The sequence below is a fragment of the Leguminivora glycinivorella genome, chromosome 9 (genome assembly GCF_023078275.1).
Source record: "Leguminivora glycinivorella isolate SPB_JAAS2020 chromosome 9, LegGlyc_1.1, whole genome shotgun sequence".
Lineage (NCBI taxonomy): Eukaryota > Metazoa > Arthropoda > Insecta > Lepidoptera > Tortricidae > Leguminivora > Leguminivora glycinivorella.
Genome location: NC_062979.1, coordinates 11,485,399 through 11,502,486, shown reverse-complemented (window position 1 = coordinate 11,502,486; position 17,088 = coordinate 11,485,399). Strand labels below are relative to the sequence as shown.

At 39.8% G+C, this 17,088-nt stretch overlaps 1 protein-coding gene across 1 annotated transcript in view; it reads left to right on the top strand.

The window, feature by feature from the left end:
- The window catches only part of LOC125229845 (lysine-specific demethylase 3B-like), a gene marked incomplete at its 5' end in the record, with an annotated part of 40,356 nt that extends 34,978 nt beyond the window's left edge, over positions 1-5,378 (top strand). The window contains 5 exons of the mRNA XM_048134786.1: positions 235-365; positions 622-710; positions 1,350-1,563; positions 2,914-3,444; positions 3,705-5,378. Of these exons, the coding sequence (XP_047990743.1) occupies positions 235-365; positions 622-710; positions 1,350-1,563; positions 2,914-3,444; positions 3,705-4,739 (2,000 nt within the window). The remainder of the gene's footprint in view (positions 1-234; positions 366-621; positions 711-1,349; positions 1,564-2,913; positions 3,445-3,704) is intronic.
- Positions 5,379-17,088: the final 11,710 nt, after the last annotated feature.

The window sequence follows — 17,088 nt, the reverse complement described above, 5'->3', positions numbered from 1 at the left end:
AGTAATGACTATACAAGTAATTGATTTAGTTCTAGAGTATGAAGATGTCGTAGCCAGAAATAAATTATTTTCACATGAATTGACCATTACGTTTCGTTTCAGAATAAATATGTGTAGTTAAGTTATAATAAAGAAACAATTGTATGCGTGTGAAGTTTGAGCTATGATAAGAAATAATTGTAGGGTGTTGACCTTCGTACTATGTTTACTAAGTAGGTCATTGTGTTGTTACAGACAAGACGATAGCGTGGAAGCGCGTGGTGCAGGGCGTGCGAGAGATCTGCGACGTGTGCGAGACGACGCTCTTCAACTTCCACTGGACGTGCGGAAAGTGCGGCTTCGTCGTCTGCCTAGACTGCTATAAGGTACATAAACTTCTTGCCCGCACAGATTTTTTCAATCGGACTTTTGATATAATGAGAATACTCTCTTACAATGTCTTAAAACTCTTATTACACAAAACAAGCACATAACACACAGATAATGCAATAACTCATCCCTTTAAGGGATCTCGTTAAATGTAATTATTAATAACTAGGACAACTAGGTCATTATTTCACAATAGAATCTTCATGATTGTAAATGTTATACATTCATTCTAACGTTAAATCTTTTTGACAGTCCCGGACGTCTGGCGAGTCAGCTAACACCACCAGTGAAACGAATAACTCTTCTAATGCCAACTCGAACGTCGAGAGAGATTCATTTGGGTAAGTTCCACTTTCCTTCATTGCCGATTTCATATTGTAACATGATCAACCTAGAAGTAGATATCATACACGAAAGAAAAACGATCTGATATTAAAATTCGTAAAAACATGCTTAAAATCTCCTCAAAATATAACAATAGTGTTTGCAGTTCATGGATTTTACCTGCACCATTTTTTATTGTTTCTGAACGGTCTTTCTGTACTCATTGAAAAGAAATAAAAACTATGGAAACTATAGTAACCGAAGACAATATCATTCAAAAGAGTTTTTAGTTTATTCGTCTTTTTAATTTACATAATCAAACTGAACAAAAACTAAGTACGATGATCGCAAGTTTTTGTTCAGTAGCAGACACAGATTGTGTCAGGCAGTTTATCAATAAATTGTACCTATCTTAGTTACCTTTCACATAATACCAAATACCAATGAATGACGCTAATACGTCACGGCTAGCCGTTAACATAGTTTATCACTGTGATTTAACAAAATCAAGTCTTTAGGAATTATTTAAGAACTTATTACTTACAAAATCATAAGGTTTCGAATGCCAAAACAAAACTTAATTTCAATGGTCCTTAATTTTTGTCCCTTGCATTATTTTGGGTTATGCTTACGTTACGTTACTTGTCCATTTACAGATGGTTACTCTGCACATCCGGCGGCGCGCACCCAGTGCGACGGTTACTACTAACGCAGATCGCAGCGGGCGGCGCGCTGGGCCTGGCGTCGTCGCGCGCGCACGCGGCGCGCGCGGCGTGGGCGCTGCCGCCGTGCGCGTGCGGCGCCGCCGCCGACCCGCCGCCCGACCTGCGCGCCAAGGCGCGCCAGCTGCTCATCAACTTCATGCAGAAAGTGAGAATATCAGAAATATAATCTTGATTATAGATCGCGTTGTTCACGATGACCAGAGTTCGGACATGGTGACCAAATAATTTGACACATCTTGTGGAATTCTGTCTGGCGATGACGCTTGTCTTGGTACATAATAATTATTTTCATGCTATAAAAGGTTAGATTTGACAAATTCAAAATTTTATGAGGACTGGCGACAATGGTTAGTGATTTATCGTAATTAACTTAGCAGTCAATTATGGAGCCCATTCGGAGATCTACACTGAAGTTTCAGTCAAAAAGAGAAATATTACTCTTACTTGGTATGTTAAAACAGGTACATTGGTTTCTGTCTACTTGCTAAATGAGATCAGAAATAACCTTGTTCTTCAATTGTATTGTTATTCTACCTTTTGTATAATTTTTTTTTAACATGACATGATGATTGCCTTTTAATTCATGTCATTTTATTTCTCGTTAAATGAATGATACAAAGTACCTAAACGGTATATCATTGCGTACATGAACAACATATTTCCCGATGAGTTTAAAAGGATAAATGGGCTCTTTCCTCACGTAGGAGGTAGGGCATAGCGAGTGATATTCCGCTTTGTGTGGTAGGGCACAGCACAGCGGATATCGTCTCGCTCGAATCTAGAGCAGAGCCCAACTGGGGTAGTACCTCCGCCTTACAGAAGACCGCAGCCAAATAGCACTAGACCCTACTCATAGTGTTGTGTTCCTGCCGGTGAGTAAGGCTGCCAGAGCTCAGCGAGGGTGCGGTGTGCTGATGACGGGAGGACTTACGGAACTAACTTGTTCCGTCTATTGTCCTTTGAGTCGTCGGCAACCCGAACCCTCCTAGGAGCTTGTACACTCCTTTTTACTGTGTACTTAGCAAAAGGGAGTGTACAAGTTTCTAATGGGGTGGCAACGCGCATGTGACACTGTTTGAGTTGCAGGCGTCCATAGGTTACGGTGACCGCTTTACATCAGGCGGGCCGTATGCTTGTTTGCCACCGACGTAGTATAAAAAAAAAAAAAAAAACGTGAATCAATGCCAAACGTAAATGATAACGATGAGATAATGTTAATGACGACCGGTCTGGCTCAGTCGGTAGTGACCCTGCCTGCTAAGCCGCGGTCCTGGGTTCGAATGCTGGTAAGGGCATTTATTTGTGTGATGAGCACAGATATTTGTTCCTAAGTCATGGATGTCTCTATGTATATAAGTATGTATTTATGTATTTAAGTATGTATATCGTCGCTTAGCACCCATAGTACAAGCTTTGCTTAGTTTGGGGCTAAGTTGATTTGTGTAAGGTGTCCCCAATATTTATTTTATTTTAATGTTTATTTTTTACATTACAGAATGTGAAAAAGGAGGACGTGAAAGAGGAAAACGGTCCTACCAACGGCAGTTCGCCAATCAAGTCAGAGAACGGAAAAACGGGCAGTCCTGTCGTGAGCTGGCTCTCCGACATTCCGCTCAAGACCGAGAAAGAGGAGAAATCCGACTCCAGCTCGAGCGACTCCGGCGAGGAGGGCGGAAACTTCTCTACTTTACGAGAACTATTAATAAGACCCGCGCCCGACGCGGCAGAACCCCCTAAGAAGAAACAAAAGAAAACCAAAGGGGATACATTGGCGACTTCAGATGTCATATCGAGCGTGGTCGATGAGAAGAAAGGCGAAGACGAAGAAACGAAGCCTTTCGCCGTATCTACAGTCGTGAAGCGTTACGAGCGCAGCGGACGCAACCGCGACGAGCTGCCCGTGCGCATCATGACGCTGACCGAGTCCAAGGTGCTGTACCCCGACGTGCCGCACGCCTGGCTGTGCGACGGCCGCCTGCTGCACCTCACCGATCCCAAGCATCCCGGCAACTACAAACCTTTCCAGGTAAATATCTATGTTGCTAATGTTCGAAGTCGTGCAGATTAGTATTTTTTATTGACAAGTAATCGCATCGAGTAGACATTGGGATGGTAAAAGTTGAGTCAGTTTTTGATGTGTCCAAAATGTTGAAACTCATTGGTCTAATTATGGGCTGTCGCGTCATTTAAAATTGCTTTCCACATTTTACGTGATTTTTTACTCGTAAATTGTACACATATTTGTCAATTTGTATGTGTACTAATGTTATTTTCATTTTGTTTTAGGACCAGTGGAAACGCGGTCAGCCCGTGCTAGTGTCGGACCTGTCCAATTTGCTGGACAAGGACCTGTGGAGCCCCGAGAGCTTCTCGCGCGACTTCGGCGACACGCGGGTCGACCTCGTCAACTGCGCGTCCGGCCTCGTCGTGCCCAACCAGCCCGCGCGCAAGTTCTGGGACGGCTTCGAGCTCGCCGGCAAGCGCCTGCGCGACGAGCGCGGCGCGCCCATGGTGCTCAAGCTCAAGGACTGGCCGCCCGGCGAGGACTTCGCAGAGCTGCTGCCCACGCGCTTCGAGGACCTCATGCGCGTGCTGCCGCTCGGCGAGTACACGTCCCGCGCCGGCAAGCTCAACCTGGCGGCACGTCTGCCCGAGTGCTTCGTGCGCCCCGACCTCGGGCCCAAGATGTACACCGCGTACGGCGGCGCCGGCGGCACCACCAACCTGCACCTGGACGTGAGCGACGCCGTGAACGTGATGGTGCACGCGAGCGCGCCCGCCGACGCGCCGGAGCGCGCGCGCGAGGCGGCGCGCGCCGCCGAGGAGGCCGGCGCGGACGTGCTGTCGCGGCGGCGCGCGCGCCTCAAGCCGCCCGCGGCGCTGTGGCACATCTACGCCGCGCGCGACGCCGACAAGATCCGCGACCTGCTGGTGCGCGCCGAGCTGGAGCGCGGCGCCCGTCCGCGCGCGCAGCACGACCCCGTGCACGACCAGACGTGGTACCTGGACGCGGCGCTGCGCGAGCGGCTGTACCGCGAGTACGGCGTGGAGGGGTACGCGGTGCTGCAGTGCCCGGGCGACGCCGTGTTCGTGCCGGCGGGCGCGCCGCACCAGGTGCGCAACCTGCTCGACTGCGTCAAGGTGGCGGAGGACTTCGTGTCGCCGGAGAACGTGTCGCGCTGCTTCGAGCTGGCGCAGCAGTTCCGGCGGCTGTCGCGGCAGCACTCCAACAAGGAGGACAAGCTGCAGATCAAGAACATCGTGTACCACGCCGTCAAGGACTCGCTGTGCTGCCTGGAGGAGGCGCTGGCGGCGGAGTAGGCCGCGAGCGCTCGCTACCGCCGAGCCCGCATTTGATCTCAACCTCGAACGTAACGTTAGCTAAGTTCCGCATTTAAACGTAAGATTGGGAGCGAGTGACCCGCGTTTCGTATGTAAGATGCCATTGTTAAGCGTCGCGTGGAATGTGTACCAGTTGTGTGTGTAAATGTACTCGAAATGTGATTTAGTCCGACTGTCGCGATCGGAGAATGTGCAATGTAAATTAGTCTGAATACGGTGATATTGTCGAGATGTGGATATGTTTTATGTTCCTTAATCGAAATACAAAATAAACTCTTCAGGTTATTTACGGCTTATTTGTAGTTCTAGTGATATGTATGTATTGTGTAAATTTTTAATTCGAATTCCATCGAGTACATATTAAGAAATGTATACTTTTAAGTTATTGTATTGAAGTAAACGTATTCGCTCGAAGCATTGTACATTAAACACTGCGTGTAGATAAGTTTCTCCTATATTAGATTTCTCAATTTGGTTAGTATGTTACAAATAATAGTTAAACAAGATATGTGACAATTTCTTTTGTCCTTATTGCTGTATTAGGCGAAAGCAAGTTTTTTTTGTACTGTGTATATTATGTACGGTTATAAGTTGGAATAAAAAAAGATGTTTATATTAGTTGTTCTTTTACTTTTAATTTACCCCTGTTTATCATTCTGAAACAACTAAATCACATTGTAAATGCATGCTGTACATGTTTCATACTTATAAAATAAATGTCATGTAAAAGTCGAACGTAAAAGTAGCATGGCGCTACAATATGGTTTAGTTGCATGAATGAAGCTTAAAATTTCAAACACAGTTCATGTCATACACGATGACGCGCATATGTGCCAAATGAAACCTTTAATAATAGTACATTACGATACAAGTGCGTAAAAAAGGAAGTTCGAAACGAGTGGCGATAAATTAAAACACGATGAAGGGAGTGTTTTAAATCGACACGAGTTACGAATTTCCTTTTCGCACGTGTATTGTACGACGTTTTTCAGTACAGATGAGCCTCGAAGTTTCGACCTGGCATATAATGAACCACTTCTCGAACTAGTGCGTAAAAAAACGACCATCTGTACTGAAAAATTACATTACGAGGCACTCGTCTTCGTGAACGACATGATCCATTCACAAGAATATGAGGACAGATGTGTTATACAATTAGAAGTCAGTACTGCAGGTGGTTTCAGAACAGGTAAGGATGAATAACAATCAGCATGTTATATATCTGGGAAACGCCCCTACTAGTCATTTGGGTCACCATTTACCAATCATTACGCCCATTTAGACGGTACGAGAACTCGCATACGAGTTTTATTACATTGCGGTATTTGGTGGCTGTGCAAAATTGTATGTAACCTCAACAGCCCGCAATGTAACTAAAATCTCTCATGCGAGTTCGCACGCCGTCTAAATCAGGCCTTATTATAACAGTGGGAATAATTTGCTATAAACTGCAAGCAAGACCCATAGTTGATAATAGTTCGTTTAATTCAGTTTGTGGCTCTAGCCCGACATTCTGCACATGATTGATAAAAGAAAACAGTTTTAATTATGTTGAACTCAATAACAGTACCTACCTTTCGTTTAACTCGAAGTCTCGTTTAATTTTCTGAAGAGTAGTTCTCCTCAAAATATCTGTTTCGACATCGTTCCTACAAGCGCCGTCTAGTAATGACAGTACTGAACTACAAATGTGGAGCGGAACGTTTTCGCTACTCGACAATAGGTGGCGCTGCAGTCGATATGATTTTTACATGTTGCTACAACATGTAAAAACATGAAGGTAACATTTAATTAGATATATTTAAAATGCATGTGTCATTGTTGACTAGACGGATGGTTTATTTAGCAAAATAGCAATCATGGGACATTTAAAGAGATGGAGAACATCTTTCTCCACATCCTCTTTGCGTTATCCCGGCATTTGCCACGGCTCATGGAAGCCTGGGGTCCGCTTTGCCAACTAATTAAAAGATTTGGCGGCGTAGGCACAAGTTTTTACGAAAGCGACTGCCATCTGACCTTCCAACCCGAAGGGTAAACTTAACCTTATTGGAATTAGTCCGGTTTCCTCACGATATTTGTTCACGAGAACATCTTCCTCCATCATCCTTAAAACTCTCTGGAATTAACTGTCTCCATCGTCTTCTGCAGCATTTCCGGACCAATATGACAGTCAAAAATAATGTTTTCCATATTAAGTACTGGCAACGCATTTACAACCTACCGTGTGTTCATGTGGGCGACAGTAATCCCTTACCTACCGTAATCCCTTGCCTATTTTAAGCAATACCTACACGGAATACACCTATCTCCATTCTCATAAGCGTGCATGAGTATAAAATGTATAATTTTTAAGAAAAAAAAAACCGTCGCCTTTCGGGTTCTGGTGAAAGCGGATTATGCGACGTTCTTGCCAATGTCACTTCTTCCTGTTCGCAATTCTGGACAATCTGAATTCTACGCAATTAGTATTTCACCTCATTCGCTATTGTGCACAGTTATTACTTGTAGACAGTGGCGATTCTTCCTGTTCGCAATTCTGCACATTCTAAATTGCACACAGTAGTTTTTGACCTCATGCGCTATTATGTGCAGTCATTATTTGTGTACAATAGCGATTCTTCCTGTTTGCAATTCTGCACAATCTAAGTTCCACACAATAGGTATTTCGCCTCATTCGCTACTGTGCACAGCCATTATTTGTGTACAGAATAGTTTCTTCCTATTCTCAATTTTACGCAATCCGAATTCGACGCAATAGGTATTTCATCTCATTCGTTATTGTGTACAGTCATTATTTGTATATGTATACAGTATAGTTTCTTCCTATTCGCAATTCTACACAATTCGAATTCCACACAATAGGTATTTCGCCTCATGCGATATTGTGCACAGTCATTATTTGTGTACAGTATACTTTCTTCCTATTCGCAATTCTACGCAATCTGAATTCAACCCAATAGTATTTCAACTCATTCGATTTTATGCACAGTCTAACTTGTGTACAATCTTGTTTTGCACAATCTCAGCTTCCTCAATCCCCGCTAATAAGCACACATAGAAACGCAGAAAGTGATTTTCCGCGGCGCACTAGAGTAGGCAAAGTTCCATATAGCATTATTAATATTAACTATACCGTTATACATATTCAGCAAAAATAACATTTAGGTGTCAGATGGCGCTGTTACAGGCACTGTATTCAATTTTGACACCCAATTTCAATATAATTTAAATCTAACCAGTCACCATATCAATATCTTGTAAACAAAATGTTAAAATCGAACCTTTGCTGACTATAGGTATAGGCCAATATTTGCTAAATAATTACTACTACTATTTACTAAGTATTTTTCGGGAAACGTTCGTATTTGTCATGCTATAATAGTTCACATTGTGATATTTCATGAAGTACAACTGCTGATAATAGATTATAATGAAACTCCTCCGCGACGTATAGCTCATGTTAGGAGATTTCTGCGTTTCTATGTGTACGTGTTTGCGGGGATTGACGAAGCTGAGATTGTGCAGAACAAGATTGTACACAAGTAATGACTGTGCATAAAATCGAATGAGGTGAAATACTATTGAGTCGAATTCAGATTGTGTAGAATTGCGAATAGGAAGAAAGTATACTGTACACAAATAATGACTGTGCACAATAGCGCATGAGGCGAAATACCTATTGTGTGGAATTCGAATTGTGTAGAATTGCGAATAGGAAGAAACTATACTGTATACAAATAATGACTGTGCACAATAACGAATGAGGTGAAATACCTATTGCGTCGAATTCGGATTGCGTAGAATTGAGAATAGGAAGAAACTATTCTGTACACAAATAATGGCTGTGCACAGTAGCGAATGAGGCGAAATACCTATTGTGTGGAACTTAGATTGTGCAGAATTGCGAACAGGAAGAATCGCTATTGTACACAAATAATGACTGCACATAATAGCGCATGAGGTCAAAAACTACTGTGTGCAATTCAGAATGTGCAGAATTGCTAACAGGAAGAATCGCCACTGTCCACAAGTAATAACTGTGCACAATAGCGAATGAGGTGAAATACTAATTGCGTAGAATTCAGATTGTCCAGAATTGCGAACAGGAAGAAGTGACATTGGCAAGAACTTCGCATAATCCGTGAAAGCTACTTGCGAATGTTGGATTATGTAGAAATGTGTAAGTATTTTTTTAAACTGCTTTTAATGATGATTATTAGATGGCAACACAAATGAATATACGTATAACGTTAAGGTTTGAGGAGTTTCCTCAATTCTTCATGAATCCGATTATACACTATGTAACATAATTGCCGAAGATAAATCCTACGGCTTAAACATTACCTTCTATAGTACCTTTAATTTTCATGGTGTTAATTTTAAAAAAGGAAGTGGTATTCGTAAACGCTATTCGATACCGGTTATGCTCTTAAATGGATCACCAGCATTAATGTTACATCCTGTATTATAAGAAATCGAACCTTGACAAACTTTGACTTGAAAACTCAATATAAAACATAACTAAATAAATGTCACTGTTCTGAACTTAAATGCATGCTTTTCTTACAAAAATACCAAAGTCACTATGAGTGTGCCGTTCAGATTTGAGGAGTTCGGTTCTGACCATCATCAGCAGTTCCACTGCACCAAATGTCACTGTTCTGGACGAAAGTGCATGCTGTTCTTATAAAAATACCAAAGTCACTATAAGCGTGCCGTTCAGATTTGAGGAGTTCGGTTCTGACCATCATCAGCAGTTCCACTGCACCAAATGTCACTGTTCTGGACGAAAGTGCATGCTGTTCTTATAAAAATACCAAAGTCACTATAAGTGTGCCGTTCAGATTTGAGGAGTTCCATTCTGACCATCATCAGGAGTTCCACTGCACCAAATATCACTGTTCCGTACGTAAATGCATGCTGTTCCTTTAAAAACACAAAAATCACCATATGTATGCCTTTCAGATTTGTATGGATATACATTCAATTAAAAAAAAATGTCAAAATCGGTCCAGTAACGACGGAGATATCGAGGAACAAACATTAAAAAAAAAAAAAAAAAAACAGACGACTTGATAACCGTCCTTCTTGAGAGATATGAGGCGACGGTTAAAAATTACCTACTGGGGATCATCCACATATTACGTCACACCAAATTTCAGGTTTTTGGACCTCTCCCCCCCTATGTCACGCTTTTTTGTATCCCTTTAACAGGGGATTGTCACATTTAGTATGACCCCCCCCCCCCCCCCCCCCTTACACTGTGACGTAATATATGGATGACGCCTAGTGATAGTTTAATTTTCTCATACTGTGGTGTATAATAAATATAATAATCTACCTACTTAATGTATGAAAAAAAAAACATACTAGGTAACTAATACAGCCCCTTGGCACAATAGCATAATAATAATACTTTGTAATGATTAGATTGGCTTAGAGGCCGGAGGCCGCTAAATAATAAAACAATAAAGAATTGCTACCGTGTACATGAGCAACATTGAGCCGATACGATCTAGCATTTAGAGCACAATGTAAACACTTAACTACCCATTTCTCGGAAAAATGTGATAAACACATAACAATTAGCATGTTTATCAATTTGTGCGATCCAATAATGAAGTTGGTACTGTAGGTAGGCTACCTTAACATGAAATAATTATTTGATATACAAGGGTGCAAAGTTGTATTTTAACGTCGAGTGTGGAATTGAAAAACGAGCAAGTGAAAGGAATCTATAGTAGAATCACGAGCGAAGCGAGTGGTTCGAGAATAGAATCCTGAACTTGCGAATAAGTAAAATGCATTTGCACCCGAGTGTAACACAAAACTTTTCCCCTCACTATAGCGAGGAAAGTACAACGCAAAAAACGCGTTTATCACTGCTTCCAGTAGTTTTACAGGTGGGAAACCATCCTCATCACTAGATTCAATTACTTTTTCCCCTCACTAGCTCGGAAACACGTGTTTTGTCCTCTAATACCAGCGGGTAAAAACGCATTTTATCCACTAGTGGGTAAAGTAATTTGACCTTGAATAAAGTCAAATTAACTGCTTTAAAATTGATAAAATTAGGTGAATCTCGTAATAAAGATGATTTACCACCTGTGGAACTACTGGAAGCAGTGATAAACGCATTTTTAGCGTTGTAGTTTCCTCGCTACAGTGAGGGTAAAAGTTTTGTGTTACACTCGGGTGCAAATATATTTTACTTCTCGTGTGTTAAAAAGCGCAAGTTCAGGATTCTATTCTCAAACCACTCGCTTCGCTCGTGGTTCAACTATAGAATGCTCGTTTTTCAATTTCACACTCGGCGTTAAAATACAACTTTGCCCCCTTGTATAACAAATAACTATTATCAATTTTAAAACAGAAAATTTGACTATATTCAAGGTCAAATTACTTTATCCACTAGTGGATAAAATGCGTTTTTAACCGCTGATATTAAAGGACAAAACAGGACAAAACACGTGTTTGAAAAACGAGCAAGTGAAAGATTCTAGTTGAGCGAAGCGAGTGGTTCGAGAATAGAATCCTGAAAAGTTTTTTTCTTTAAAATACCGAGTGTAACACAAAACTTTTCCCCTCAGGCAAAAAAATGTCGTTTATCACTGCTTCCAGTAGTTCCACAGGGTAAATTCATCTTTATTACTGAATAGCAGTTAATTTGACTTTATTCAAGCTTTCCCACTAGTGGATAAAATGCGTTTTTAGTATAAAGGACAAAAACGTGTTTCCGAGCTAGTGAGGGGAAAAATTCTTTCGCCGTTCAAGTCGCCGTCTGTGAATATCAGACAAGCTCCAAGTATAAGTTTTCGTTTAAGCGTCTGTTACGCAAGCGTTTGCTAAAACAAGAATTAGAATATAGTAGAGGAGTTGTACGAGCATTTGTATGGGAGGGGTCATAATAATTCCCACAGAACCGAAGTTTGGTTTTTTTAGTTCTTTGCATGTGTCTTTTTGACATACTAAAAATATAGAAAAATATATTTGTGCAAAATGCGTTTTTTCGACCGCCAAAAGTTGTATGAAAAATTACTATGAAAAAAAAATCCTAAAATTTAAAAATCGTCTCTGGTATCAACTTATGGGGAATTAGGCGGCAAATTTTTTTAAAGCGTTGATGTTTAGCAAAAATATAACAGTTTTCCACTATTTTGATAAAATAAAAACTAACAAAAATTCTATAATTCTATGACTCCTGCCACTCTAAAAGAGATCCTCCACAAGCAGTCACGCTAGTTGCTGCCACCTTTCCACATGCGCGTTGCTGGCCCTTTAGGGTACATTTCCACTAGAGATGCGCTACGTGGATGTGTTTGATATCCACCAATCATGTTCATTGTTCCACAAAGTATAGCTCTAGTGGAAACGGGTTCGACTAAGCTGATTGTGGATATCAGACGCATCCATAACACATCTCTGGTGGAAAAGCACCCTTAAAAGTTCTCAGCTAGCTCGCAGGATAAGGAGTGTCCGCGGGAGAAAAATCCTCCTTTTGCGGTAACCGACGTAACCGTATTTACCATAAACTTGTATTTTGGTGAGGTTCAATGTAAATTGTTGCAACCCAAAGGAAAACTCTCGATAAAGCGTTATATCGTACACGAGAGAAAACCAAAACCTTATAATAATCGGTTTTTTCTAGACAGTCAGACTCAGTCTTCTCCACTTTGCCTGGTCTTCGGCATTCTTAGGCGTGATATTGTTCTCTTGCATGTCCGCTTCCACGACGTCCAGACAGCGCCTCTTTGGCCTACCGGGGCCGCGTGACTTAGGGCCTTGGACAATGAGATTAAGGCATCTATTTCCGATGTAGGTTTAAGAGGATTTTTCTCCCGCGGACGCTGTTAAGGGTGCCTTTCCACCAGAGAGGTGTTATGGATGCGTCTGATATCCACAATCAGCTTAGTCGAACCCGTTCCCACTAGAGCTATACTTTGTGGAATAAGGTAACTGTACACTATTCCGGGATAGTAAAATGTGGTACATTATTCCGGGATACTTTGGTTTTTGTCGCAAAATAAGGAAACTATCAGTAAAATCTTAATTTAAGGCAGTATTTTATTAACTATACATCAAATAGAACCGAAAAAGTTGATTTTCGAATATCTATCATATCTCTTGAAGCCTTGAGGTACCTCCAAACGCGTCAGTCGCAACCACGCAGTGGTTTCTATGGGCGTGTTTGACGGTGAGCTTAACGCGGCAGCGGAACTTCTTAAGGGTTTACTGTGATGCGGGTAAGTTTATTTATATTAAATTTGTATCATAATTGTCTTATAGTTATTAAAAGACATTTATATCATCTTTTCAAATTAATTTAAAGCATATTTTAATTAAAATACCCGCTCCCGGAATAATGTACACCATTTTGACGCGGTGTACATAATTGCGGGAGTATCCCGGAATAACAGAAACACAGTCCGCAATGTTTTTATGTTTTATTACTATTTGCGGTGAAGTATATTTATATATTTAATGTAAATTTATTGAGTAAAGATTACAGATTATGGTGACATAATTACGGTACATATATTTTTTAGATTTTAGTCTCATAATTGAGTACGAAATGTATACTCGTTGAGTAATACGTGCGAAATATTGGAGTGTGGCATCGACATTAAATTTGTTTTATTTCACAAAATTAAAGCACAAAGGTTACTTATTTCGATGTTTTGAGTATAATTGTTATATATTCTTCCAATGTACTAAGAAAAAAATCTTGTTTGTCTTTTAATATAGCCTTCGTTTTGACTGCCGTAATTAAGTACACGACTTTATATGAGTGTATCTTATTCCGGTATGCCTATATAAAGTATATTAAAATATAAAAACACAAAATAAGGTATAGAAACCCGACTATTATGTTTTTAAACTTCCTTAGTTAGCTAAAAATCTTTATACCGCATATTGGTTTGTCCGTCAGTCAGTCTGTCCGTCTACGATTTAGCTCAATATATAATAATACATAATAGGATAGACATATATAAATATAAAATAGTACAAATTAGTCAGACAGTCAATCTGTGTAAGAACGGCCTGTAATATTTATTTATTGAGTACTATTTATTTATATATACATACTTGAATAACGTATCACCACCATATATGTATACGGTGTAGCTCAGTGATCACCAGTACTAAAAAACTGAAATTTTCACGAGTACCGTGCAATTTTTCTAACCGGCAATAGCTTCTGGATTGAAATTAAATTTTGAAAAAAAAAACCCCCCGACATTGTAAAGCGTTTTTCATCAACCATGGCTAAGAACATTCTCGACTAATTCAGCTTTCAAACGAAAAAAACTAATCTAAATTGGTTCATCCATTCGAAAGCGATGCCTTAGACAGACAGTAAAACTTATAACACCCTGTCATTATATCATACAATAGTTATACCGTAAAACATCATATTTCCCATCCCACCCCAACCCATCAAAACATTGCCAATTATAAAAAATACACTCTGTATAAGCATCTATCAAAACGATATGTGCATTTATATATTTATGTAAACAATATTTTTAATTCGTTTTTTTACATTATGCTTCAACAACGTGGACTTTAAAGGTATCCCGTAATTACGTACAACGACTCCCGGAATTGAAGCCATACCAAAATTGTATCCCGGAATAATGGGCAAACTAAGGGTTAAGTAAAACAACGGTAATTTCTATAAATTAGAAGGTACGATGCAAAATAGTGTCTTAAATCCATCGTAGAAGACTTATCCTTAAAATAAAATAATTAACACGACTAGAAACTTCACATATTTTTTACAATCCTCACTCAAAGTAGGAAACGTCTTAAGTTCCCGTAATATGGGACAGTTACCTTAGTGAACATGATTGGTGGATATCAAACCCATCCACGTAGCACATCTCTGGTGGAAAGGTACCCTAAAGGGCCAGCAACGCGCATGTGGAGGCTCTAGAGTGGCAGGCGTCATAGGCTACCGTGACTGCTTATCACCAGGCGGATTGTACCCGTATTTACCATGGTGTGGTACCTATGAAAGAAATTACATTGCTGAAAATGTATGTTTCAATCACTTCCCTTCATCAAATTTATGATTTTTATCAGTTTTTATTTTATGAAAATAGTGAAAAATTGTTATTGTTTCGCTAAACATTAACGCTATAATTTTTTTTTGCCGCCCCTTTCCCCATAATTTGATACCAGAAACGATTTTTAAAATTTAGGATTTTTTTTCCATACTAATTTTTCATACAAATTTTGGCGGTCGAAAAAACGCATTTTGCAGAAATATATTTTACTATATTTTTAGTATGTCATAAAGACACACACAAAGAACTAAAAAAACCAAACTTCGGTTCTGTGGGAATTATTATGACCCCAAACGCTATATCTCCTCCACTAATAATATCCATCAATATTATATTTATTTCATTGTATGTATTATATACTCTGTCAAACAAGTCTGTTAGTAAATAAGAACTAAGAAAACTACTTATAGGTATCCTTTTCTCTAACACCCTAAAGAAAAGGATGCATAATTATAGTTTTCTTTGTTCTTATTTACTGACAGATTTATTTGACAGAGTTTATGTAATATTTAAAATATTTATTATAAATATCTATTCAAATCAAATCAAAAATGTTTATTCTGTAAATAGGATAAATATTCTGTAATATTTATGTAATAGTATATGTATGTAGTCTATACATATAGTTTGCTTTTCTTCTTAGTACATCACCTTTTTGTTTTTTCTCTGCACCATTTGTATTAAATCTCTGTTTGGCCCTATGGTTGGCTGGTAGAGAATGCTTTTTGGCATTAAGTCCGCCATTTGTACATTTTTGTGTAATTTTGTGCAATAAGTTTAAATAAATAAATATGGATGGATGTAGGAAGGATTTCAAAGGCAAAAATCGAAGATGGCGCCTTTGATGTATAGGATAATAGTCCTGCATCCGATATCGAATCGGATGTGAACAGACACTTAAACTCTCTGTAAAAATAATGTTGAAAAAGTCAACATTTACGCAAAATTATTCATAACACTAATACAAGCTATTTTATCGCTTTTTTATTTCCTAGTAATACCCAACGGAAGTAAAATAGTAATAAATGTGTAAATATATAAAAATCTGGAAACTTTATGATGGGATAATTACCACTAGCATTTTACAGTACGTACCTAATATTTTTGTAAGTAGTTATGTAAGTTGTAGTAGTAGTAACTCTTTATTGTACAAAAACACATAAAAAAAAAGCATACATTGAGATGTGAAGTACAAAGGCGAACTTATCCCTTTGAGGGATCTCTTCCAGTTAACCTTTGAGTAAATGAGAGAGAAAACTTGAAGAGGGTAACAAATTCCGCAATTTGTACACATGGTACCATAAAGACAATGGGCAAATAATATATAAAAAATTAATAAATAAATAAATACACATACAGTAATAGGATAAATCTAACTATATCACACAAAAAGGAATGTGAAAGATACACTAAAGAGTTGACAAGGAACACAAAATATATACAAAGCAACAAGGCAAATTAGTCAGATAACCATAGCTTCTTTAACCTCTCCTTGAGCGACGCGACCGATTGTGCCTGCCTAAACGAGACGGGCAGTTCATTCCATAGTTTCACTGCATGGACAGCAAAAAACTTGTGGTATCCACGAGATTTGTGAGGGGGAATGGCAAGAGATAAATTCGCGCTAGAACGCAGACGGTGGCCACTGCCATCAGCCAGAAAAGTAAATTTTTCAGAGAGGTATAAAGGAGAAGAAGGTGTAAAAAGAGCATTAAAGAGAAGAGAAACAGCGTGGAGATCCCTACGGCGGCGGATAGGAAGCCAGTTAAGTTTTTGACGGTAGTAAGACACATGGTCGTACTTCCGCAGACCGAAAATGTACCGTATGCAAACATTTTGCAAGTGCTCTAACTTATTTAAAAGATCTTCCGACATGTCGAGGTTCACAGCATCGCCATAGTCGAGTAACGGCAGTAACAGTGAGCGAGCTAACATATTTTTGGTATCGAGAGGCAGGAAATTCTGTAGGCGCCTCAGTGAGTGGAGGGAACCAAAGAGCTTTTTGCTGATCTCAGATACATGAGGGGCCCAGGAAAGTGTTTGGTCCATGGTGACCCCTAGATTTTTGACGGTTGGTGAGAAAGGAATTGGAACACCATCAAAGAAAATACTAGGTGGCACCAGCTCAGACAGTCTTGAGACGAAGTAGGGACTACCGAACACGATCGCCTGCGATTTCATGGCATTAACTTTAAGTCCGAAAGATGAAAGTTATGTTTGGCCCAGGAATTGAACATGTTTAGTGATTAGTTACG